The sequence below is a fragment of the Lissotriton vulgaris genome, chromosome 5, assembly GCF_964263255.1.
Source record: "Lissotriton vulgaris chromosome 5, aLisVul1.2, whole genome shotgun sequence".
NCBI lineage: Eukaryota > Metazoa > Chordata > Amphibia > Caudata > Salamandridae > Lissotriton > Lissotriton vulgaris.
Window position 1 is genome coordinate 554,290,756 of NC_141693.1, and position 25,574 is coordinate 554,316,329.

The following is a 25,574-nucleotide window of genomic DNA, read 5'->3' on the forward strand; positions in this document are numbered from 1 at the left end:
GGAACAGGGCAAACCAAACTACAAAAGCCAATTCTTACACTGGGAAGGAAACAAGCTCCCGGGGACCGGTTTCTGGCATTACAGCCGTCTTCGGCCCGGTTTGCTTGAATCCTGATGGTGCAATGAGCAAGGGTCTCACATCTGAGAATACCCTTCCACGCTTAGGGTGGACAAAAATATTTACAACAAGGGGTGGTGAGGGACAGAGTCTCTGAATTAAGCAGAAAGCTCTCACCCAGTCAAGAGATCAGGGCTAGATCCAACACCGTTTTTTAGCTCACTGCACCATCCCAGTTTCAGAACCTGGCTGTATGCAAATTAGTCTGTTCCTGTCCCAGTGCATGATGGGAACAGGGCAAACCAAACTACAAAAGCCAATTCATACACTGGGAAGGAAACAAGCTCCCGGGGACCGGTTTCTGGCATTACAGCCGTCTTCGGCCCGGTTTGCTTGAATCCTGATGGTGCAATGAGCAAGGGTCTCACATCTGAGAATACCCTTCCACGCTCAGGGTGGACAAAAATATTTACAACAAGGGGTGGTGAGGGACAGAGTCTCTGAATTAAGCAGAAAGCTCTCACCCAGTCAAGAGATCAGGGCTAGATCCAACACCGTTTTTTAGCTCACTGCACCATCCCAGTTTCAGAACCTGGCTGTATGCAAATTAGTCTGTTCCTGTCCCAGTGCATGATGGGAACAGGGCAAACCAAACTACAAAAGCCAATTCTTACACTGGGAAGGAAACAAGCTCCCGGGGACCGGTTTCTGGCATTACAGCCGTCTTCGGCCCGGTTTGCTTGAATCCTGATGGTGCAATGAGCAAGGGTCTCACATCTGAGAATACCCTTCCACGCTTAGGGTGGACAAAAATATTTACAACAAGGGGTGGTGAGGGACAGAGTCTCTGAATTAAGCAGAAAGCTCTCACCCAGTCAAGAGATCAGGGCTAGATCCAACACCGTTTTTTAGCTCACTGCACCATCCCAGTTTCAGAACCTGGCTGTATGCAAATTAGTCTGTTCCTGTCCCAGTGCATGATGGGAACAGGGCAAACCAAACTACAAAAGCCAATTCTTACACTGGGAAGGAAACAAGCTCCCGGGGACCGGTTTCTGGCATTACAGACGTCTTCGGCCCGGTTTGCTTGAATCCTGATGGTGCAATGAGCAAGGGTCTCACATCTGAGAATACCCTTCCACGCTTAGGGTGGACAAAAATATTTACAACAAGGGGTGGTGAGGGACAGAGTCTCTGAATTAAGCAGAAAGCTCTCACCCAGTCAAGAGATCAGGGCTAGATCCAACACCGTTTTTTAGCTCACTGCACCATCCCAGTTTCAGAACCTGGCTGTATGCAAATTAGTCTGTTCCTGTCCCAGTGCATGATGGGAACAGGGCAAACCAAACTACAAAAGCCAATTCTTACACTGGGAAGGAAACAAGCTCCCGGGGACCGGTTTCTGGCATTACAGCCGTCTTCGGCCCGGTTTGCTTGAATCCTGATGGTGCAATGAGCAAGGGTCTCACATCTGAGAATACCCTTCCACGCTTAGGGTGGACAAAAATATTTACAACAAGGGGTGGTGAGGGACAGAGTCTCTGAATTAAGCAGAAAGCTCTCACCCAGTCAAGAGATCAGGGCTAGATCCAACACCGTTTTTTAGCTCACTGCACCATCCCAGTTTCAGAACCTGGCTGTATGCAAATTAGTCTGTTCCTGTCCCAGTGCATGATGGGAACAGGGCAAACCAAACTACAAAAGCCAATTCTTACACTGGGAAGGAAACAAGCTCCCGGGGACCGGTTTCTGGCATTACAGCCGTCTTCGGCCCGGTTTGCTTGAATCCTGATGGTGCAATGAGCAAGGGTCTCACATCTGAGAATACCCTTCCACGCTTAGGGTGGACAAAAATATTTACAACAAGGGGTGGTGAGGGACAGAGTCTCTGAATTAAGCAGAAAGCTCTCACCCAGTCAAGAGATCAGGGCTAGATCCAACACCGTTTTTTAGCTCACTGCACCATCCCAGTTTCAGAACCTGGCTGTATGCAAATTAGTCTGTTCCTGTCCCAGTGCATGATGGGAACAGGGCAAACCAAACTACAAAAGCCAATTCTTACACTGGGAAGGAAACAAGCTCCCGGGGACCGGTTTCTGGCATTACAGCCGTCTTCGGCCCGGTTTGCTTGAATCCTGATGGTGCAATGAGCAAGGGTCACACATCTGAGAATACCCTTCCACGCTTAGGGTGGACAAAAATATTTACAACAAGGGGTGGTGAGGGACAGAGTCTCTGAATTAAGCAGAAAGCTCTCACCCAGTCAAGAGATCAGGGCTAGATCCAACACCGTTTTTTAGCTCACTGCACCATCCCAGTTTCAGAACCTGGCTGTATGCAAATTAGTCTGTTCCTGTCCCAGTGCATGATGGGAACAGGGCAAACCAAACTACAAAAGCCAATTCTTACACTGGGAAGGAAACAAGCTCCCGGGGACCGGTTTCTGGCATTACAGCCGTCTTCGGCCCGGTTTGCTTGAATCCTGATGGTGCAATGAGCAAGGGTCTCACATCTGAGAATACCCTTCCACGCTTAGGGTGGACAAAAATATTTACAACAAGGGGTGGTGAGGGACAGAGTCTCTGAATTAAGCAGAAAGCTCTCACCCAGTCAAGAGATCAGGGCTAGATCCAACACCGTTTTTTAGCTCACTGCACCATCCCAGTTTCAGAACCTGGCAGGATTCAAGCAAGCCGGGCCGAAGACGGCTGAAATGCCAGAAACCGGTCCCCGGTAGCTTGTCTCCTTTCTGGTAAAGAATTGGCTTGGTAGTTTAGTCTGCCCTGTTCCCATGATGCACTGGGCCAGGGACAGACTGATTTGCATATAGCCAGGTTCTGAGCTGGGATGGGGCAGTGAGATAAATAACGGTGATGGATCAAGCCCTGATCTTTGGACTGGGTAAGAGTGGTCTGCTCAATTCAGACACTCTGTTCATCACCACCCCCTTTTGTAAATGGATTTTGGCCACTATAGGTGTGGCAGGGTATACTCAGACATGAGTCCCTTTCTCACTGCTCCATCAGGATTCAAGCAAGCCGGGCCGAAGACGGCTGAAATGCCAGAAACCGGTCCCCGGTAGCTTGTCTCCTTTCTGGTAAAGAATTGGCTTGGTAGTTTAGTCTGCCCTGTTCCCATGATGCACTGGGCCAGGGACAGACTGATTTGCATATAGCCAGGTTCTGAGCTGGGATGGGGCAGTGAGATAAATAACGGTGATGGATCAAGCCCTGATCTTTGGACTGGGTAAGAGTGGTCTGCTCAATTCAGACACTCTGTTCATCACCACCCCCTTTTGTAAATCGATTTTGGCCACTATAGGTGTGGCAGGGTATACTCAGACATGAGTCCCTTTCTCACTGCTCCATCAGGATTCAAGCAAGCCGGGCCGAAGACGGCTGAAATGCCAGAAACCGGTCCCCGGTAGCTTGTCTCCTTTCTGGTAAAGAATTGGCTTGGTAGTTTAGTCTGCCCTGTTCCCATGATGCACTGGGCCAGGGACAGACTGATTTGCATATAGCCAGGTTCTGAGCTGGGATGGGGCAGTGAGATAAATAACGGTGATGGATCAAGCCCTGATCTTTGGACTGGGTAAGAGTGGTCTGCTCAATTCAGACACTCTGTTCATCACCACCCCCTTTTGTAAATCGATTTTGGCCACTATAGGTGTGGCAGGGTATACTCAGACATGAGTCCCTTTCTCACTGCTCCATCAGGATTCAAGCAAGCCGGGCCGAAGACGGCTGAAATGCCAGAAACCGGTCCCCGGTAGCTTGTCTCCTTTCTGGTAAAGAATTGGCTTGGTAGTTTAGTCTGCCCTGTTCCCATGATGCACTGGGCCAGGGACAGACTGATTTGCATATAGCCAGGTTCTGAGCTGGGATGGGGCAGTGAGATAAATAACGGTGATGGATCAAGCCCTGATCTTTGGACTGGGTAAGAGTGGTCTGCTCAATTCAGACACTCTGTTCATCACCACCCCCTTTTGTAAATCGATTTTGGCCACTATAGGTGTGGCAGGGTATACTCAGACATGAGTCCCTTTCTCACTGCTCCATCAGGATTCAAGCAAGCCGGGCCGAAGACGGCTGAAATGCCAGAAACCGGTCCCCGGTAGCTTGTCTCCTTTCTGGTAAAGAATTGGCTTGGTAGTTTAGTCTGCCCTGTTCCCATGATGCACTGGGCCAGGGACAGACTGATTTGCATATAGCCAGGTTCTGAGCTGGGATGGGGCAGTGAGATAAATAACGGTGATGGATCAAGCCCTGATCTTTGGACTGGGTAAGAGTGGTCTGCTCAATTCAGACACTCTGTTCATCACCACCCCCTTTTGTAAATCGATTTTGGCCACTATAGGTGTGGCAGGGTATACTCAGACATGAGTCCCTTTCTCACTGCTCCATCAGGATTCAAGCAAGCCGGGCCGAAGACGGCTGAAATGCCAGAAACCGGTCCCCGGTAGCTTGTCTCCTTTCTGGTAAAGAATTGGCTTGGTAGTGTAGTCTGCCCTGTTCCCATGATGCACTGGGCCAGGGACAGACTGATTTGCATATAGCCAGGTTCTGAGCTGGGATGGGGCAGTGAGATAAATAACGGTGATGGATCAAGCCCTGATCTTTGGACTGGGTAAGAGTGGTCTGCTCAATTCAGACACTCTGTTCATCACCACCCCCTTTTGTAAATCGATTTTGGCCACTATAGGTGTGGCAGGGTATACTCAGACATGAGTCCCTTTCTCACTGCTCCATCAGGATTAAAGCAAGCCGGGCCGAAGACGGCTGAAATGCCAGAAACCGGTCCCCGGTAGCTTGTCTCCTTTCTGGTAAAGAATTGGCTTGGTAGTTTAGTCTGCCCTGTTCCCATGATGCACTGGGCCAGGGACAGACTGATTTGCATATAGCCAGGTTCTGAGCTGGGATGGGGCAGTGAGATAAATAACGGTGATGGATCAAGCCCTGATCTTTGGACTGGGTAAGAGTGGTCTGCTCAATTCAGACACTCTGTTCATCACCACCCCCTTTTGTAAATCGATTTTGGCCACTATAGGTGTGGCAGGGTATACTCAGACATGAGTCCCTTTCTCACTGCTCCATCAGGATTCAAGCAAGCCGGGCCGAAGACGGCTGAAATGCCAGAAACCGGTCCCCGGTAGCTTGTCTCCTTTCTGGTAAAGAATTGGCTTGGTAGTTTAGTCTGCCCTGTTCCCATGATGCACTGGGCCAGGGACAGACTGATTTGCATATAGCCAGGTTCTGAGCTGGGATGGGGCAGTGAGATAAATAACGGTGATGGATCAAGCCCTGATCTTTGGACTGGGTAAGAGTGGTCTGCTCAATTCAGACACTCTGTTCATCACCACCCCCTTTTGTAAATCGATTTTGGCCACTATAGGTGTGGCAGGGTATACTCAGACATGAGTCCCTTTCTCACTGCTCCATCAGGATTCAAGCAAGCCGGGCCGAAGACGGCTGAAATGCCAGAAACCGGTCCCCGGTAGCTTGTCTCCTTTCTGGTAAAGAATTGGCTTGGTAGTTTAGTCTGCCCTGTTCCCATGATGCACTGGGCCAGGGACAGACTGATTTGCATATAGCCAGGTTCTGAGCTGGGATGGGGCAGTGAGATAAATAACGGTGATGGATCAAGCCCTGATCTTTGGACTGGGTAAGAGTGGTCTGCTCAATTCAGACACTCTGTTCATCACCACCCCCTTTTGTAAATCGATTTTGGCCACTATAGGTGTAGCAGGGTATACTCAGACATGAGTCCCTTTCTCACTGCTCCATCAGGATTCAAGCAAGCCGGGCCGAAGACGGCTGAAATGCCAGAAACCGGTCCCCGGTAGCTTGTCTCCTTTCTGGTAAAGAATTGGCTTGGTAGTTTAGTCTGCCCTGTTCCCATGATGCACTGGGCCAGGGACAGACTGATTTGCATATAGCCAGGTTCTGAGCTGGGATGGGGCAGTGAGATAAATAACGGTGATGGATCAAGCCCTGATCTTTGGACTGGGTAAGAGTGGTCTGCTCAATTCAGACACTCTGTTCATCACCACCCCCTTTTGTAAATCGCTCTAACCATTGAGCCACACTTCTCCACTTCTGCACAGCAGTCGTGTTACTGTACTGCATGGCTAAAATACATAGTCAAAGACAATAATTCCTGCATAGGGGAGCACTATTGGCTTTGCCAATGCTCAGGTTTATGTAACATGAGACCGGAACACAATAAATACATTGTCAAGCCATTGTTATGACTTAATAAAGAATACATCATTATAGTTAACTTTAATAACTTTAAGCTAAGGTTGAATAGTGCTGAAAATGATTCTCTCTCTTAGCATCAAAGTAAGTTGTTTCAACAAAGTAAACAGAACATTACGAGTTACCCACAGGATTCGTGCATTACAGAAACTACACTAGCTTAGACTAGGTACAATAGCTGTGGTAAGCAGGTGCCTTGCTTTTCCTGCATGACTAACTCAGAGAGATGCGTGTTGAGGCCATGCAACTACATGTTGCGTTAAACCAAGCTGGGTGTGCTTACAAAGCACTCTTCTGGTTTGGCACTTCCGAAGGCATGATCCTCCATGGCAGAGTGTGGTGTGCTAGAGTTAAATATCACTCTTGATGGAGTGATCAAGAAGGTGTGTGCAGCCCTAAGGGCCGTAATACAACTGTTGGAGCTGGCAAGGGCTTCCGGAGCACCGCACTGGGACTGCAACAAAGTCCCACACTGCGATCAGCACACAACTGCAACATGTCAGTCTAGGGGGTGAAGAGCACCTTGTTTAAGTCTCAATGCAAAAGTGGCTCACCTACAGTATTTTTGGTATTTTCCTCCTGAAAATTATTGTTGGGTCAGGCAGGTCAGTGCATGGGTACCCTGCTCTTCACATCACTATAAGCACTGGTTAGTGAACCTCAACATAGTCACAAGCAGCTGGGCTTTGACAATAGAGTCTAGTTCTTCGCATCTGTAGCAGTACAGCCTGTCCTCCAGTCCTTCAGCAATGCATGCTTCTCTGCAGTCTTTAAAGTCTGGCCCCACTTTGCTGTAGCAAGGCTGCTGATCTTTCTGTCCCTGGTGTAGTGTGCCTCTGGCTGGGCTGCTCTGAGGCTGGCTGTTGGGGTAGTGGGACTCAAGTAGCCATTCAAGATTCCGAAGCAATTCGGATTGTTCTGGGGATCCAACTGAGCTCAAGTGCATCTTGCTTGAAGTTGGTTTAAATCTCATAGAAATTAATATCCCATAATTTAACTGCAGTCCAAGCCCCATAGTGTTGGTAAACGTCCTCTGATAACACCATGATCAGCAAATCGGTTACCTGTTGCTGTGACTCCATCCTCTAATGAAAGCACTGATCACAGGTGGTGAGACTGATCACATCTCATTCTTTCAGGTTTGGCTGTGAACTTGTTCTTAGTCAGTCTTTGATAAGGTGCTACCTCCTTTTAAGCCACCTGGTAACCTACTGAAGCAGGGTTGAACCAGTGGGGTAAGTACAAACATGTTCTCCCTGTTTCATTCTAGCAAAAATTGCCGAGTAGTGGCGATGGGGGGAGTGGAGTGGGCAGCACAGAGACAAGAGGGAGAAAAGGAAGACAGTAAATTCTGTGCCTGTGATGTTCAATTATGGCCAATCCCCTTCTTAGAGCTGCATATACATCGGGAGACCTCCAGTCTGTGGTAACCCAATCCCTCTTGTACACTTTATTCATGCTATAAACATACTCACACATTTTCTTTTGGGGAGATGGTAGCAAAGGGTGCCAGTCATGTTTGAAACAGGTTACATCATAGTACTTAAAAGTTAGCATAAACCAATATAGATCTGAATATATGACCGGGTCTGGTGGCTTAGTGGGCTAAAGCATCAACTGCAGCGGCCTGCCTGTGTTCAACCTCATGGTCACAGGTTCAAATCCCGTTGGGTCCAATCAGCCTCTCATCCTTTCTGAGGTCAATAACATGAGAACCATAGAGTTGGGTAACAATAAACATCTGTTATTCAGCGCCAAGAGGCCCCTTTGGGGGTGAACAAGAGCTTTACAAACACACGTTATGTTATGTTAATGTATGAGTGCTAATTCATGCAGTTCATGCGACGTTTCAAAATAGAAAAAAAATAGTATGTGCAGTGAGTACAAAACTGTTTGTGAGTACACAGGCAATCGAAACAAATATGCTACTTACCAGTATGCATCTGTTCTTGGCATGTAGGGCTGCTGACATTCATATCTGTGCATAGATCGCCGCCTAGTGTTGGGTCCGGATGATTGCACATTGTTGTCCTGGAAGAGTCTGCGAAGTGTCAAGAGATAGGTGGCTCCTCCCCTGGACTACAGTGCGCATGGGCATCGACTCCATCCTCAGATTGTTTTTAGCCATTGTGGCAGAGATGGAGTGTAATACAGTAAGTGATGACCATGCTAAGAGTAATACTGAGTGCTGCAGCCGCTACAGGCGCCGGGGAGGAGGGCGGGCGATATGAATGTCAGCAGCCCTACATGCCAAGAACAGATGCATACTGGTAAGTAGCATATTCGGTTCGAGGCATGTGGGCTGCTGAATTCATATCTGTGCATAGAATATATAGCAGTCACTCTATTAGCGGCGGCCGCCCGTGCCAGCTGCAGCAGTCTGAAAAAGTGTTTTTAGAACAGCCTGCCCTACAGCTGCCTGCTGTTTGGAATGCACATCTACGCAGTAGTGTTTTGCAAATGTGTGTATGTAGACCATGTGGCTGCTCTACAGATTTCCTCTAAAGGAATGTTTCCAAGGAAAGCCATGGAGGCCCCCAACTTTCGTGTGGAATGGGCACTCGGGGGAACTGTTAATGTGCGCTTAGCCTTTTGATAGCAAATCTGTATGCGCTTAACGATCCACCTGGCTATACCTGCTTTGGAAATGGGGTTGCCTTTGTGTTGTGGTGAAAAGGCAACAAACTGTTGTTTTGTTTTCCTAAAATCTTTTGTCCTATCTATGTAGTACATTAGAGCTCTTTTGACATCTAGTGTGTGGAACATTCTTTCTGCCACTGAATCAGGATTCTGGAAGAACACTGGCAGTTCTATAGTTTGATTGATATGGAACTGTGAAACCACCTTAGGCAGAAACTTAGGGTTAGTGCGTAGTACCACCCTGTTGGAGTGAATCTGTATGAATGGCTCCTGGATAGTTAGTGCCTGAAGTTCACTAACTCGTCGTAGCGATGTGATTGCTATTAGGAAAGCCACTTTCCATGTCAAGAATTGTATCTCACATGAGTACAGAGGCTCAAAAGGTGGACCCATCAGTCTGGTGAGGACCACATTCAGGTTCCATACAGGTGCTGGTGGGTGTTGTGGAGGAATAACTCGTTTGAGTCCCTCCATAAAAGCTTTGATGGCAGGCACTCTGAAAAGTGAGAGATTCTGCCTGTTTTTAGATAAGCTGCTATTGGGGATAAATGTATACGAATGGAAGCATAGGCTAGATTTCATTTGTATAGATGTAACAGATAACAGATGATGTTGTGAGTAGATGCATCTAGCGGATTAATGTTGTTGTTGGCACAATAAATGACAAACCGCTTCCATTTTGCCGCATAACATGCTCTAGTGGTGGGCTTTCTTGCCTCCCTTATGATATCCATACAGTCAGGAGGCAGGTTGAGGTAGCCAAGTTCTAAGGCCTCAAGAGCCAGATCGCCAGGTTGAGCTGTTGCGGATCTGGATGCTGAATGTCGCCATGGCTCTGCGTCAAAAGCCTGGGCGTGAGATGCAGCCTTTGATGCGGTACCACAGAGATTTCTAGAAACGTGGTGTACCATGGTTGGCGTGCCCACGTTGGAGCAACCAGGATGAAAGTCATCGAGTGTTGCTTCAGCTTGCATGCCACTAGCGGTATTAGTGGTGCTGGGGGAAAAGCGTACGCAAATATGCCTGACCAGTTCATCCATATCGCATTTCCCTGCGACTGTGGGTGTGGGAACCTGGCGACAAAGCTTTGGCATTTTGCGTTTTCCCTTGTGGCGAAGAGGTCTATCTCTGGATGACCCCACTGCTGGAAGTACGGGTGGAGTACTGATGGATGTATCTCCCACTCGTGCATCTGGTGGCTGTGCCTGCTGAGCAGGTCCGCCATCTGATTGTCCTTGCCTGGGAGGTGTTCTGCCATGAGGAAGATGTTTCTCTGAATGGCCCACTTCCACATGCTCTGAGCCAGATGAGACAACTGTGGAGAGTGTGTACCTCCCTGCTTAAGTATGTAGTACATGGCCGTCATGTTGTCCATCCGGATCAACACAACCTTGTTGCGCAAATGTACCTTGAATGCTTTCATTGCCATGAAGATAGCCATCAGTTCCAGAAGGTTGATGTGCATCTTTTTCTGCTGTGCTGTCCATAGTCCCTGCACTGTGTAGTGAAGTACATGAGCTCCCCATCCCTGGAGAGATGCGTCCGTCGTCAGTATAATCTGTGGCACAGGCTCCTGGAACGGTCAGCCCCTGCAAAGGTTTTGTGGATTCCACCAATGCAGAGAGTTGTATGCGCGACCGGTCACCAACACTAGGTCTTTCAATTGTCCGTAAGCCTGATTCCACTGACGTGCTAAGCACTCCTGAAGCGGACGCATGTGTAGTCTCGCGTGCGGGACTATGAAGATGCAGGAGGCCATCATGCCTATCAACTGCATGAACACTCGTGTTGGAAGCGAGTGTTGCGGTTTGAATTTCCGTATTAGCAATTGCATGCTGTTGTTCCTCACTGAATTTGGCTGTGCTTTGGCTGGCAGAGTGTTTATTGTTGCGCCCAAGTACTGCCGTACATGGGCGGGCGGAAGGTGGGACTTTGGATAATTCAGTGAAAACCCCAGATTGTGAAGAAGGTGAATGGTGTGGGACATGTGGGCGGCACATTGCTGGGCTGACTTCACCTGGATAAGCCAGTCGTCCAGATAAGGGTAGACGTGAACGTTCTGTCTCCATAGGTGTGCAGCCACTGTCGCCAAGCACTTGGTAAACATCCTGGGTGCTGTCGTCACTCCGAAAGGGAGAACCTTGAACTGATAATGCTGATCCAGAATGGTAAATCTGAGATATTTTCTGTGTGACGGGTGTAGCAGAATATGGAAATATGCATCCTTGAGATGTAGTGTTGCGAGGAAATCTCCCTGACTGAGTAACGGTAGAACCTGCTGTAATGTGAGCATGTGGAAGTGTTCTGATAGAATGTACTGGTTTAGGGGCCTGAGGTCTAGTATGAGCCTGAGGGACCCGTCCTTTTTTGGGATCAAGAAGTACAGCGAGTACACCCCTGTACCTTTTTGTTCCACGGGCACAAGCTCTATGGCTCCTTTTTGCAGCATGCTGACTACCTCCTGCTGCAATAATTGTAAATGCTCTGCGGACATAGGACGGTGTCTTGGGGGCATGTTGGGTGGAGTGGATGTTAACTCCAGACAATAACCGTACTGGATAAGCTGCCTCACCAACCTGTCTGTAGTGATGGATTTCCAGACCGGCAGGAACTGTTGTAGTCTCCCCCCGACCGGAGTGGTATGGTCGGGGGGCAGTGACAAGACATCACTGTTTGTTAGTGGCGGAGGTTCGGGAGCTGTTGTTTCCACGACCTCTGCCCATGGTGCTGTTTCCACCCCTATTGGTCTTGTTGTAGGTGGTCTGCGTGCCTCCTTTACTGTATTGTGTCTGCTGGGACAGCTGGCCTCTGGAAGCTCCTCTATTGTTGGAGCGACGAAAGGAACCACCCCTGAACTGCTGCGACTGTAGAGCCCTCATAGACTTTGCAGTCTCTGTGTCCTTCTTAATTTTTTCTAAGGTGGTGTCCACCTCTAGGCCAAATAAGTGATCAGGGTTAACCGGCTGATTGAGTATGGTGGTTTGTATCTTGTGCTTGAAGCCGGAGATTCTCAGCCAGGCATGTCTTCGCAACATCACACTTGTATTAATTGCCCTGGCTGCAGTGTCTGCTGCGTCCAGCGCACACTTAATAGACGCATTTGAAAAAGTTTCCCTTCTTATATGAGCATCTCTGCTGCCTCTTAATACTCATATGGCAAGTGTTGCAACAGGGTCTCGAGTGCATCATAATGAGCCCAGTCATATCTGGCTAAGAGTGCCTGTGTGTTGGAGATTCGCCAGATATTGGCCGCTTGAGCTGCCACTCTTTTCCCTGATGCTTCTAGCACTTTAGATTCTTTGTCAGGGGGAGGAGCATCACCCGTTGTTTGCGAGTTCGCTCTTTTGCGGGCATTGGAAACAACCAGAGTCCAACGGCAACTGTCCCTTGATATACGTAGGGTCCACAGGTGCTGGTTTGTATTTTTTCTCAATTCTGGGATTTATTACCCTTGCCCTTGTAGTTTCCTTAAAGATGTCTCCAGCGTGTTTTAGGACACCTTTTAGCATGGGTAGAGTTTTGACAGTTCTCTCTGAGGTTGAGAAGGTGTCAAACAAAAAGTCTTCTTCAATAGGGTCAGCATGGAGCTGGACATCATGATTTTTTGCTGCTCTCTCAATAAGTGCATTAAACGCAGCCGTGTCTTCTGTAGGTGACGTTTTAACAGCATAGACATGACTGTCCGGGACAGTTTGTGAATCCCCTGGGTCAACAGTGTCTGTCCAGGGTTCAGTGTGATCTTCTGGATCAGTGTCTACAGGATAACTGTACTCCTCATTGTCACCGTCCCCTACATCCACATCTGAGTATGTGGGTGAAACAGGAGCAGTGTCTTGTCCATGTGGTTGTATAGGTTCAAAAAGAAGAGGTGACGTAGCAGAATCCTTCTTTTTCTTTAATGGAATTTTATATTACTCCATAGGCTGTTCTGGGGTGATCTTTCGCTTGAAAATGGAAAGTCTACCCGTCTCTGCGTCAATGGATTGCCTCGACTGATCTTCCTGCGGAGGCTGTCTATGCTTGGTGGCCCCTTCCGTAGTTATAGGCTTCGGCCCCATGGACACCTTCTTGGCCGCTTCGACGCCCGTCTTAGGGGCGAACACCTTAGGTACCACTTTCGGCAGCAGTGTGAACTGAATCGGTGCCGACGACTTCGGAGGTTTACCGACTGGCTTCGGGGGTGGAGTGGCCTTCGGCCCGACAGCAACAGCCTTCTCTTTAATGCGTTGCAGCGAGTCCGACACCTGCTTCGAAAAAGAGGCGGATGGCTGTGTTGACTTGACGGGGTCTTTAGAGCCACTGCTAGTCTTGGACTCGAGGACTTTACTGCCCTTAGCCTTGTCGAGTCGACGTTTAGGATTGAGAATGTTCTGAGTTTCGAGTCCCTTGTTAGTGTCTACGGCCTTCGGAGCAGACTTCTTCGGGTCGACGTCCTTGACCATTTTCTTCGGCGCCCCGGCCTTAGGCTCGACACCCTTTAGCGACCTCACCGGGTCGATAACACTCTTCTGTTTTGTCGGTGCCGATGGTTCAGAAGCCTTCGATCCGACCAAAGTAATACGCACTTTCGGTTTCGATTTCGTTTCCGGTGCTTTCGGTTGTGTAGACACCGATGCTTTTGGTTTCGATTTCGATCAGTCAACCGACGGCTCTTTGGAAATGTCCGTAGCCGGGCCTTGAGGCGAGGCTGTAGAACCAAGCGTTTGATCTCGGGTAAGGCCATGTGGCGATCCCTCAACCTGAGCCTTAGAGTGTTTTTGTTTCGGCCCCCATACCAACGGTTGGGCCTAGCTCCTCGCTCGAGCTATCTTCCATGGCCCGAAGGCCTCATCGGCGTCTCCTACCTCATCGACGACTTCTTCATTATCGACCATTTCCACATCTGTGTCGTAACTTGAGTCGATCTCCGATGCGGGATCAGACAGGTTCTCTTGAACTTCCTGCTCGACTCCCTCATCTTCCTCGGCATCGAAGATGTTCACCGGGTCAGGTGCCGTCTGCTGGGCCTCCTTCCGCGCTGCGCGTCGAAGGCGAATCGTCTTCTTGGAGCGGAATCGAGAACAAGCCATACAGCTGGCTTCATCGTGATCCGGAGACAGGCACTTGTTGCACACCGGGTGGACATCGATGTGAGGATACTTTGAGTTGCAGACGGGGCATCTCTTGACGGGCTCCGTTCCATGATGGATCGTCGATAAGGCCTCTGGCGTCGACCGGGCCTCGGTGCTGAAAAGCCACGCGGCTCTTCTTGACGTCCGGCTCGAGGATAGAGCTGGAACAAGTACTGGGCACTGATCGCAAAGACAATACCGACGATAACTAAAGGAACTAAAGGCCTTTTGGCCAAATGTAAAGTTTTTTTAGATTCCGAACTTGAGTTAACAAATAGACATCCAAACCCAATGGCGGGAAAAAACAATCTGAGGATGGAGTCGATGCCCATGCGCACTGTAGTCCAGGGGAGGAGCCACCTATCTCGTGATACTTCGAAGACTCTTCCAGGACAACAATGTGCAATCATCCGGACCCAACACTAGGCGGCGATCTATGCACAGTTATGAATTCAGCAGCCCACATGCTTTGAACTCTACAGTTCATACTAAACTACAGCTGGTTAGAATTTATTTGGAAAGTAAAACCATATACATTAAAGTAAAATCCTACATGTTAAGCAATGCAAATGAGTCAATCAAAATAGAACAGAAAGTACCTGTAGAACATTTTGACTTTGTTGAATGGAAGACATCTGTAGCACTGCTGATAGACCATGTTCTCATCTGTCTTGAGCTCGAAGCCACATTTTCCACACCCTGAATATGTAATCGCAGGTAATGATGACACAATATTTTCCAATGGGGTGCTTGAATCCAAAATCAGATACTTGATTTGGAGGGCGTCCAATCTAAACTTCAGCTCTGAAATGTGTGCTCTCACTTGCACTACTCCTGGAATATGAAAAGAAAGAAGATATTTAATCATCTTGGTGAATCCAACAAGATTTCCGATAACGCAATTTAAATGTGCAAATCACTTCTATAAGCAACCTTTGAAAAACATTTTTGTTTACCTCAGTCCACTTACTAAAAGGTTTGATGGGGTATAAATACATGGAAACTAGTGTAACCTGCACATGTAATAACTGGAATTTCTCTTTCAGAGTGGGGTAGCCTTACCCACATTTGGTAGTCAAAGAGGGAGAAGGGCCGGTATGGGATGGAATGAGGGTGCAGGGATGGTGGCCATGCAAACTTTCCGAGCTTATGTAGCAAGCCAGAGTCTGTTGGTGTTAACCATGTGCATAATAAGAAGGAGATCCAGGTTTGTAATTTGTGTGGTCAATCACATATTTCCCTCGGTTTCAGAGGAAGACATTTCTCAACAGGGAAAAATGAGGGCAGAAAATCCTTGCATGTAATATATGGTCTTCGTGTATATCCTTGTAAAGATACATCTGTTGTAGAGGACTGGGCCTGAAGATGGAAATGTAGCACATGGAAAGGTGCACCAGCCAATAGTGGAAATCCATTATATTCAAACTATGTTCTTTATTGCGTTGCTTCAATTATCAAAATAGATAAAATCCAGCCAATGTGTTGTGTTCCATCTACTTCTGGAACTTTCTCAAGGCTTAAAGACATAACACGCAATATAGATTGTATATTGTAACAGTCCATCCAAAATATATAATGGTAGTCCTTCAGAGTAATTCTTAGGTAAAGTCAGTATATCTCGGCTTATACCGATAAACGTAGTATAAGTCTCTGTTTGATACCTTGACAAGTATCTCTTGCGCCCATAGGTATTGGAGAAGCACAGTAACTGCAAACCTGCGCCATTGGTAGAAAATCTATGACAGAAGATGATGCAAATATCTTCTCTTACATTTCCAGCATTGGAAATTGGCCCCAAAGTACTTGACTTTTAACAAATAATACTTGTGCCTATTTTGTGCATGTATATAAGGTTGTCACTGGCAAGGTAGAGGTGGAGGAGACATTGAAAGCTTGTAATTCTTGACCCAAACTAACAAACAAGCTCCAAATCCAGCCATTTACAAATAGACGTGAGGCAAAGGCTCTCTTTGGTGTGTCATGATTCTCCTATTCGGAGGTTTTCGTCAAGCTGAAGCATTAAGCATGAAAGAAAGCAGATTGAATGCAGGAATCAACAAATGCAGTGCAATACAATCAAGAGATGAAGAAAGTAAAGAAAAGAGAAAAGTAGCTATGCATAAAAATTATTCAAATCTAGTATCCACTTAACTGTACTGTCAAATACATAAAAAGGCTATAACCTTGTGTTGTGTAAATAAATAAGCTGATGAAGTTATAAAAGTGAAGATTTATTCCATACAAAGAAACACCTCCGGTTACAGGTCTGAAGTCCACCGACCGCTTCCAGCAACTGTCTCCTTTTGCCTGTCTTGACTTAACGGCCCGATCCAAGAGTGTAGAACACAAGGATCGTACCATGAGACAGGGCATTCAAAACACAATAACAGTACATTAAAAAGAACAGACACGTGCATGCAAGCACGTGAGAAATCAGAACATAAAGAATGACAGCACATGTATACAAACATGCACACATAAATGAATACATAACACACCTTCCCCCTCAAAAAATATGAAACAAAAAATTATTTAACAACTTTGTCTTTTACAAATGAGATAAAATCAGACATCCATTTTGGTTTTCTTATTGATCTTTTAACCAAACCATCAGTACTAACCACATTAGTGTTTGTCACATTCTCTTGAAAACTGTTAACATTAGCATTAGGCACAAAATTGCTTCCTGCAACTTTATGATCTAGCTCATCTAAATAAGTAGAATCATTGTGGTACAAATTATCATCTCCATTGTAATCAGAACAAGAAAACACATTTTTATCAGCTTTAAGAATGGCTATTCTGCTTAAATTCCACACTTTGTTGTCGGATAATCTCACAGAATTTTTTAAAACTTCTATGACTTCGAAAGGACCCATATATTGACTCTCACCTTTTTTTAACTTTCCATGTTTTTTTTACCTTAACAAGCATACCAATTTCAAACAAAGGGTCTTCCTTAGAACCTCTTTTCCCAGCAAACTTCTCTTAATTAATAGCATGTGTCTGAGATAGCTTTTCTTTTGCACTTTCCAAATTTACGTTAGATGAAGTTGGCGGAAGTAACCATGAAGGATTGACTTTTGTTCTGGGAAGTCTCCCTCTCATGATTTCGAAAGGAGAAGACCCTGTCATTAAGTCTGTAGTGGTTCTGTACATCCACACAGTTTTATGAACTTGTAATTCCCACCTGTCATTTTCCACTCCTGTAATCTGAATGGCATTCTTGAGAACCCTGTTAAATCTCTCAATAACGCCATTGCCACTTGGGTTGTATAAAGATGTAGTAGCATGAATAACACCAACTCTTTTAAAATATGCTTTATCCATATTGGAAAGAAATTGAACACCATTATCGGTAATAAGACACACTGGTAAGCCCTCCTCAGTAAAAATTTCATCTAAAAATGTTAACACAGAATTAGTATCAATTTTATCAACAATCTTAATGACTGGCCATTTAGAAAAAATATCAATAGCTGCTAAAATAAATTTTGAATTGCAACCAACAGGCCCCATGATGTCCATAGCAATGGTGTCCCATGGATTTTCAGGAATTACATGACTACCCACATTGGGTTTAAGGATAACTAATGATTTATCAGAGTTAGCACAAGTGATACAGTTTCTTACCATATGTTCAATGAACCTACCCATCCCAGGGAACCAATAAAAACTTTTCACAGTTTGTTTCGTTCTTACAATACCACTATGTCCTTCATGGCCATGAGAGACTATCAAACATCTTAAATTGTTGGGAGGAACAACACGATCACCTCTTTTGACTATATTGTTAACGCAGGATAACTCATTTCCGATTTCCCAAAAACTCCTAAGCTCTGGACTGATGTTTCTCCTATTAGGCCACACATTAAATATGTAACTAGCAACCTGTTTTAATAAATGTCATTGTTAAATTCTTTGAACCACAGATTCCGATCAATAGACATTGGACCTTCATCATGTACCATGGCTATGTGTAGATCGTCCCATTCGCTATGAAGATCATCCTTAATGGGTAAAGGCATTCTGGATAAAAAATCAGCTGTAACATTTTCTTTGCCTGGTACATACACAATAGTGTAAATGAAATCTTGTAGACACATAGACATGCGAGCAATGCGCGCAGAAGCCCTCAACATGCCCACTGTGGTAAGTAAGCGCACTAAAGGTTTGTGATCGCTTCTAATTAGACACTCCTTACCCCATATGTATGCTCTAAAATGTTCTAGAGCCCATACACAGGCTAAGGTTTCTCTTTCTATTGTGGAGTACTTCTCTTCAGCTGGGGTAAGAGTTCTAGATTCATGTTTTTGAGCAAGTACAGCACCTAAACCTTTAGAGCTGGCATCAGTAGTTATGATGCACAATAGCGAAGGACCAAAGCAAGAAAGAGCTGTAGCAGTAGAAATAGTATTTTTTACATCTTGAAATTCTGTTTCACAATGATTAGACCACGCAAATGTATTCTTATGTTTGATTAATTGTCTAATGTTGTAAGTACGACAAGAAAAATTAGGAATGTATTTTGCATAAAACTATGTTAAGCCTAAAACTGATCTAACATCATTTTTAGATAAAGGATGTGGTGCTGCTCTAATAGTTTCGACTAAATCAGGTATGGGTTTGATACCTTCCTCACACAACTCATGACCAAGATAAGTCATGAATGTAGCCTGAATTTGCACTTCTCATGTTTAATGGTCAAACCATGGTCACTAAGGGCACAAAGGACAATCTTTAAAGTCGCAATGTGTTCTTGTTCACTGTTTCCAAACACTAAAATGTCGTCCTGAAAACAGACAGCATTTTTACAATTAGTCAAAATGTCTTGCATGACACGTTGAAAAATTGCAGCAGCGGACGCAAGTCCAAAAGGCATCCTATGAAACCTAAAACATCCAAAAGGATTTATATACGCCGTAAAGTCCTTGATCTTATCATGTAATTCAATTTGGTCATATGCTGCCGACAAATCAACTGTTGAAAAAGATTTTGCTCCACGAACTGTGGCTAGCATTTCTGAGATGCGAGGTAAAGTAAACTGATCAATAATTATATTATTGTTGAGATGGCGTAGATCAATGCAAGTCTAACCTTGCCGTTGGCACGTCTGGCTACCACAATGGGAGAAACCCACTCTGAGGATTCAATTCTTTTCTTTTCTTTCAATTATGGCATCTTTGACGAAAGCTTTCAGCTCATTTTTAACTTCCTCACGCACAGCTAAGCGAATATTACGTGCTTTATGATTCTTAGGGCATGTGTTCTCTTTTAAACGAATTTCATGTTTAAAATTTACTAGTTTGCCAATTTCTGACCTAAAAACACTAGGAAATTTCTTGAGCAAAGAACAACCAATACCATTCAGTTCATCAACCACCATCAAAGGATGAGGACTATTGGAGTTTAAAATGATATCTACTTTCCCTTGCTCAAACCAACTAAGTACAGATGGACCTTTCTTTGAAATGTATAATTTGGCAGTGCACTGACGATCTTTAAATCTAAAAACTAAAATTTTAATATAAAGGATATTAATCCTTTCCCCCGAATAACCCTCAGGATTGATGTCTGTTTTTTCTAAATATTTTCCAATTCTATTAACAAAATGTGATTTCCAGACAGACTCATTAACGATGGAATATGAAGAACCTGAATCAGCAGACATATTAACTCTCACTCCCCCAATGATCATTTCACACACAGTTTTTTTTATTACTGCATTGTCAACATTAAAGATAGTGTGGTTAGGATCTTTTAAGTTGAATACAAAATAATTAGGGTTAGAATCTTTTGTGAGCTCATCATCCTCACTGTCATCACTGTTTTCGATACATTTTACCTTGCTACCATTTTTCATCCTCCTGCAAGCAAAGGTTAAATGTCCAATGACACCACAATTGGAACATTTTGTTTCAAAGCAGGGCTTGATTTGTTATTAGCCAAATGGGTCTTACTAATGCACCTGAAACATCTCCAATTTTCTCTATTTTCATCAACTTTACTTTTCGCATTAACCATTTGTTTTTTCTTTGAAGACTTTGTGTTCTTGTTAGCAGATTTAGAATTGATTTTAGAAACAATATCCTTGCTAATGCTAGCATCATTACCTTTAACTTGTTGTGCACTTCTGCATGACATCTCTTACTTTCTAACAATGGCTAAGATACTCTCAAGATTTTCATCACCATTCACCCACAACCTTTCTTGAATGGTGGACACCCTGTGAAGCATTTTCCTGGCAGCAGCTTGTTCACGGTAGCGGAACTGACCCTATTTCCCTCTGCTCCTGTTCTTGTCAGCAACTAGCGGTACCCGCTACGCGGGTCCCGTGTCGCTTGGGAAGCAGTCCTGAAACTTTCTGGCAACCGGACTGGAAAATAATCACCAAACCTGCAGGGCTGCGAGTAGGCGGAGGCGCAGGACTACCTGTCCCAGGAGCGCCCGCCCGCCCTCATTCAAGCCACCTGGGCAGCTCTCCCTGCAGGCTCCTCCCTCACTGGTCCGCTGAAAAGGCAGCGGAATTGAACTACTGGTGGGACACCCTGTGAAGCATTTTCCTGGCAGCAGCTTGTTCACGGTAGCGGAACTGACCCTATTTCCCTCTGCTCCTGTTCTTGTCAGCAACTAGCGGTACCCGCTACGCGGGTCCCGCGTCGCTTGGGAAGCAGTCCTGAAACTTTCTGGCAACCGGACTGGAAATTAATCACCAAACCTGCAGGGCTGCGAGTAGTCGGAGGCGCAGGACTACCTGTCCCAGGAGCGCCCGCCCGCCCTCACTCAAGCCACCTGGGCAGCTCTCCCTGCAGGCTCCTCCCTCACTGGTCCGCTGAAAAGGCAGCGGAATTGAACTACTGGTGGGACACCCTGTGAAGCATTTTCCTGGCAGCAGCTTGTTCACGGTAGCGGAACTGACCCTATTTCCCTCTGCTCCTGTTCTTGTCAGCAACTAGCGGTACCCGCTACGCGGGTCCCGCGTCGCTTGGGAAGCAGTCCTGAAACTTTCTGGCAACCGGACTGGAAAATAATCACCAAACCTGCAGGGCTGCGAGTAGGCGGAGGCGCAGGACTACCTGTCCCAGGAGCGCCCGCCCGCCCTCATTCAAGCCACCTGGGCAGCTCTCCCTGCAGGCTCCTCCCTCACTGGTCCGCTGAAAAGGCAGCGGAATTGAATTACTGGTGGGACACCCTGTGAAGCATTTTCCTGGCAGCAGCTTGTTCACGGTAGCGGAACTGACCCTATTTCCCTCTGCTCCTGTTCTTGTCAGCAACTAGCGGTACCCGCTACGCGGGTCCCGCGTCGCTTGGGAAGCAGTCCTGAAACTTTCTGGCAACCGGACTGGAAATTAATCACCAAACCTGCAGGGCTGCGAGTAGGCGGAGGCGCAGGACTACCTGTCCCAGGAGCGCCCGCCCACCCTCATTCAAGCCACCTGGGCAGCTCTCCCTGCAGGCTCCTCCCTTCCCTTTCCTTTTTTGGACCATACAAAAATAACGGCTTAGCCCCGCAGACGCGGGAGCGACCGGGAGAAGCCCGGGACAAGGGCGGGACGGTCTGGGGACGTCAGGGGCCGTAGGAGGCCGGGCTGGGCCCACTCTCTTTCATCTGTACTTCCTTGATCCCATCTGGACTTTGATCCAGGTTTTGGACATGCCATCGCCGTCCATAGTGGGAACACCAGTGAAGGTGGGAGGAGGTAACACCGGGACTCTGGACAATTATTTTAAATCAGCAAAGGGGGATGGGGGTAAGGAATCCTCCTTGGAGAAGCGTAGGGTGGAGCGTCGCCGCTCTATTGAGCATATGAAAAATAGGCCCCTTAGTGACATAATTCCCTATCCTATCTCCCAAGAGGGAGGTTCCCTCAATGTCAGTCAAGATCTACCATCCCAAGAAGGCGTCCCCCTATTACTGCGGGATGGCATCCCCAATCTCTGCTCATTTACTGAACAGACCTTGGACGTCATCCCACTCTCAAGCTCTAGCAGCATGGCTGTTGACTTAGTCACTCAAACATCCCCCGCAGCTAAACTCAGGAAAACAAAGCCAAAGCAAATTGTGGTGGCAGAGGTGCATGGCCCACTACCAAATAAGCATAAAAGGAAGTTGAGGGGAGGACAGGGGAAGACTAAGATCCCCCATTCCGACTTTGGAAAAGCACAGAAGTCCGTTTCTATGTCTGATAGGATTACATCGAATGTGCATAATGCCACTCCTGCCAAGGGTACTAATACTAATACCACGGCTTCCACCAGCAACCAAGGGGACAGTTCATCAAATACATCACCTCCCGTTACTTCTCTGGGGAACATAGAATTTCTACTTAGATCACTCTTGCTGCCCATTAGCGAGAGTCTGAAGAAAGTAGAGATCAGACTTACGATTTTGGAGGCAACCCTAACCAGCCTGAAAAACTCAGCCAGCAAACAGAGTAGAACCCCTGAGCCCAATCCGCCAATTAAAACCTCCCTTAACATTCAAAACCCTCCTATCAACGCGGGACCTCCTTTGGGTACGGCTGCCGTCCCCCTTTTGCAGCCGCTCATGGCCAATCTAGTTACAAGACCATCTAGCAATTCTAATACCCTACCTCTACAACGATTTGAACAGACCTCTCCCAGCCCATCTCAACAATGAAATCATCATGGTGAGAAGGGTACCTTGGCTGGGGAAAACGAAAAAATCAATTGTAGGGGATTGCATTATGGTGACCTTCCGAGACCCTAGGACAGTATCACACATATGCGCTGGGTCAAATAGATCACCTGATTCCACCATTCAGACTTTACCAGTCTCTTTTTTCTTCCCCCCCATTCGTACGCATCATGATCTGTCACAAGGAAGCTGGACAAGGGTTGAACGGAGACCCAGATACAGGGGGTATGATTCACGACCTGTCTATCGTCCTCCGGAGACACCCTTTTTCGACTATAACAGATTTGATTGTCTGAAGGGACTGGTTGGGGTCGATTGACTGTTCTCAAATCCTGACCTAAATCCTCTGACTTCTGACAATGGTTTTAGTGAACCTTCTGGCCCAAATAGACCTACCTATGACAATGGTCCTGATGTAACACCTGGTGTAGCATCTGGCTTTGATTCCCCTCTCATTTCTACCTCTGCAATCCCCCCCGCTGTTGCTCCGGTGCACCTGAGACTTATCTGGTGGAATGTGGCCGGTCTAGCCAACAAGCTGGACACTCATGATTGGGTAACTTATATCGAGTCTGGGGATGTTTGCATGTTCCAGGAGACTTGGGCAAGGGAAGAATATAGGCACCAGGGCTACCTGTCATTTTCCATCCCGGCTAGGTGGGAGGGCAAAGGCCGCCCCTCAGGTGGACTTACAACTTGGGTGGCATCCCACCTAGGATGTCAGGCTTCACGGTTACCGGTGCCATCGGACGACATTCTAGTGGTCTTATTGGCCTGGCCGACCCTAGTGAAACTTGCCCTGATAAATATTTACTCTAGGCCGGTGGGAGTCTCGCGGGAATCTTCCACTATAGATGAGCTTTCAGCTTATTTATCTGAAATTCCAAGGGATATACCCTATGCAGTGGGAGGGGATTTAAATTCTCATTTTGAGCCGCTGGCCGGCCTTCTAGAGGGTTCTCCCATGGAAGAAGAGTCCAGGTGGTCAGTACCTTCTGTAGTAGCACCTCCCCCGAAGGCATGGACACCCGTAGCACTGCAGCTTACTGCCCTAACTCTAAAGCACGGAATCAGAGCTTGCAATGGGCGTATCAAGTCAGACATACCAAGCAGACCCACGTACAATAGAGTGGGAAGAGAGTCCCGCCTGGACTACGCCCTTGTACAGATAGCGAACTGGTCATCTATCCTGGACTTTAGGGTTAGTGAAAGACTAGATAGTGACCACAATGCCCTAGAACTAGATCTCATCCACCCCGGTTTAGAATCCACTATATCAACTAAGGAGGAGAACAAACCTGAACTTCTACTGGGTAACAACAGGAGCAGAATCAGGTGGGAAAAATTAGCCATGAGCCAAGCGAAACTCCTGAGGCTCTACGCAGGACTAATTCCAATTTTGGAAAAAGTGGGAGACCTAGCTAATGATGTGGACAACCAAGATTCCCATAATACATTATATCAGGCACATGAGGACCTTATAAAGGGAGCTGCCTCTGAGCTGTTTAGCAAGGTACAGAATCCCAGGAGGGGGCAGCAACATAAATCCTCATGGTATAATGCAGCCTGCAGGAAGGCAAAGGGAGAACTCCTCAGAAGCATTAAGGAGGGAACAGGCGGAGATAAGCTACGAGAAAGCAGACGGGCATATAAAAAACTAGTTGCCCATGCTAAAATTGAATGGGAGGAGAACCAATGAGAGGAGCTCACTAGTTCCCTCGCAACAAGAGACTACCAAATGTTTTGGCGAGTAGTAAATGGGGGGACAGGGAGCCTACATTCGGCAATAGAGCCAAATATTGCAGCAGGGGTGTGGCAGGCTCACTTCCAGTCTCTTTATAGCTCTGAGCTGGGAGAAACTACGATTGATATCGGTAATAGATTGGCTGAGTATGACGGGGATTTGATAACAGTGGGGGAGGTTAAGGTAGCAATCGCAGGACTGACATCTGGAAAGGCGCCAGGACTGGACGGTCTCCCTGGGGACCTGTTTAAGCAGGAGCCCGATGTGTGGGCCCCCTACATTGCTACTGTGTATAATGCAGTCCTGCACGGCATGGAAATCCCGAGTACCTGGTTGGGGGCGGAGGTGGTTCCTATATTTAAGAAGGGCTCGCCCCTGCTCCCAGCCAATTACAGGCCAATCAGCTTAATAGACGTGCCCCAGAAGCTGTTTGGTAGGATACTGCTGAATCGCCTCCAGGACTGGGTGGAGGAGATGGGTGCCCTTAGTCCATATCAGGCGGGCTTTAGGAAGGGAGTCTCTACAGTGGACAAGGTCTTTCGTCTGAATATTATCTATTGGAGGACAGCGATATTCGAAGGAGGCAGCCTATACACTATATTTGTGGACATGAGGGCCGCCTTCGACCTGGTGCCCAGAGGGAAACTTTGGAGTGTATTGGCCGAGATGGGGGTCCCCCCGGACATTCTGATAATTTTACAGAGACTACATCATAACAACTATGCCCGGGTCAGGTGCGGGAAGCTTGGGGAATTGACAGACAGATTCCCAGTTGACAGGGGGGTTAGGCAGGGTTGTGTATTGGCACCGGCCCTGTTCTGCCTCTTTGTCAATGGGGTAATCGCCCATCTCAATGGCATTGAACACACTGATGCTCCAAAGTTGAACGGCAGCAGGGTGCCTGCAATCATGTTTGCAGACGATACCCTGCTGCTGTCCAAAACTCCCATGGGGATACAGAGGATCCTTGATTCTTTTGTAGCTTTCTGCACAGAAAGGGGTTTGGAGATCAATGCTACAAAAACTAAGTTCATGGTCCTAAACCCAACCCAAAGATCACGCCCGAACCCCTTACTGGGATCATCACGTCTAGAGAGAGTCTCCA

At 46.9% G+C, this 25,574-nt stretch overlaps 1 protein-coding gene across 2 annotated transcripts in view; it reads right to left on the reverse strand.

The window, feature by feature from the left end:
- The window catches only part of SHLD2 (shieldin complex subunit 2), a 1,133,281-nt gene that overhangs the window by 228,432 nt on the left and 879,275 nt on the right, over nucleotides 1-25,574 (reverse strand). The window contains exons 7-8 of one of the 2 annotated variants that reach the window (XR_015295898.1): nucleotides 14,542-14,900; nucleotides 8,038-8,240 (exon numbers count right to left, since the gene is read on the reverse strand). Coding sequence is in view for 1 of the 2 variants with exons in the window: in XM_086922015.1 (XP_086778141.1) it covers nucleotides 14,666-14,900 (235 nt within the window). In the remaining variant the exon portion in view is untranslated. Of the gene's footprint in view, nucleotides 1-8,037; nucleotides 8,241-14,541; nucleotides 14,901-25,574 lie in introns of those variants that run through there. The other variant, XM_086922015.1, reaches the window with a different exon arrangement.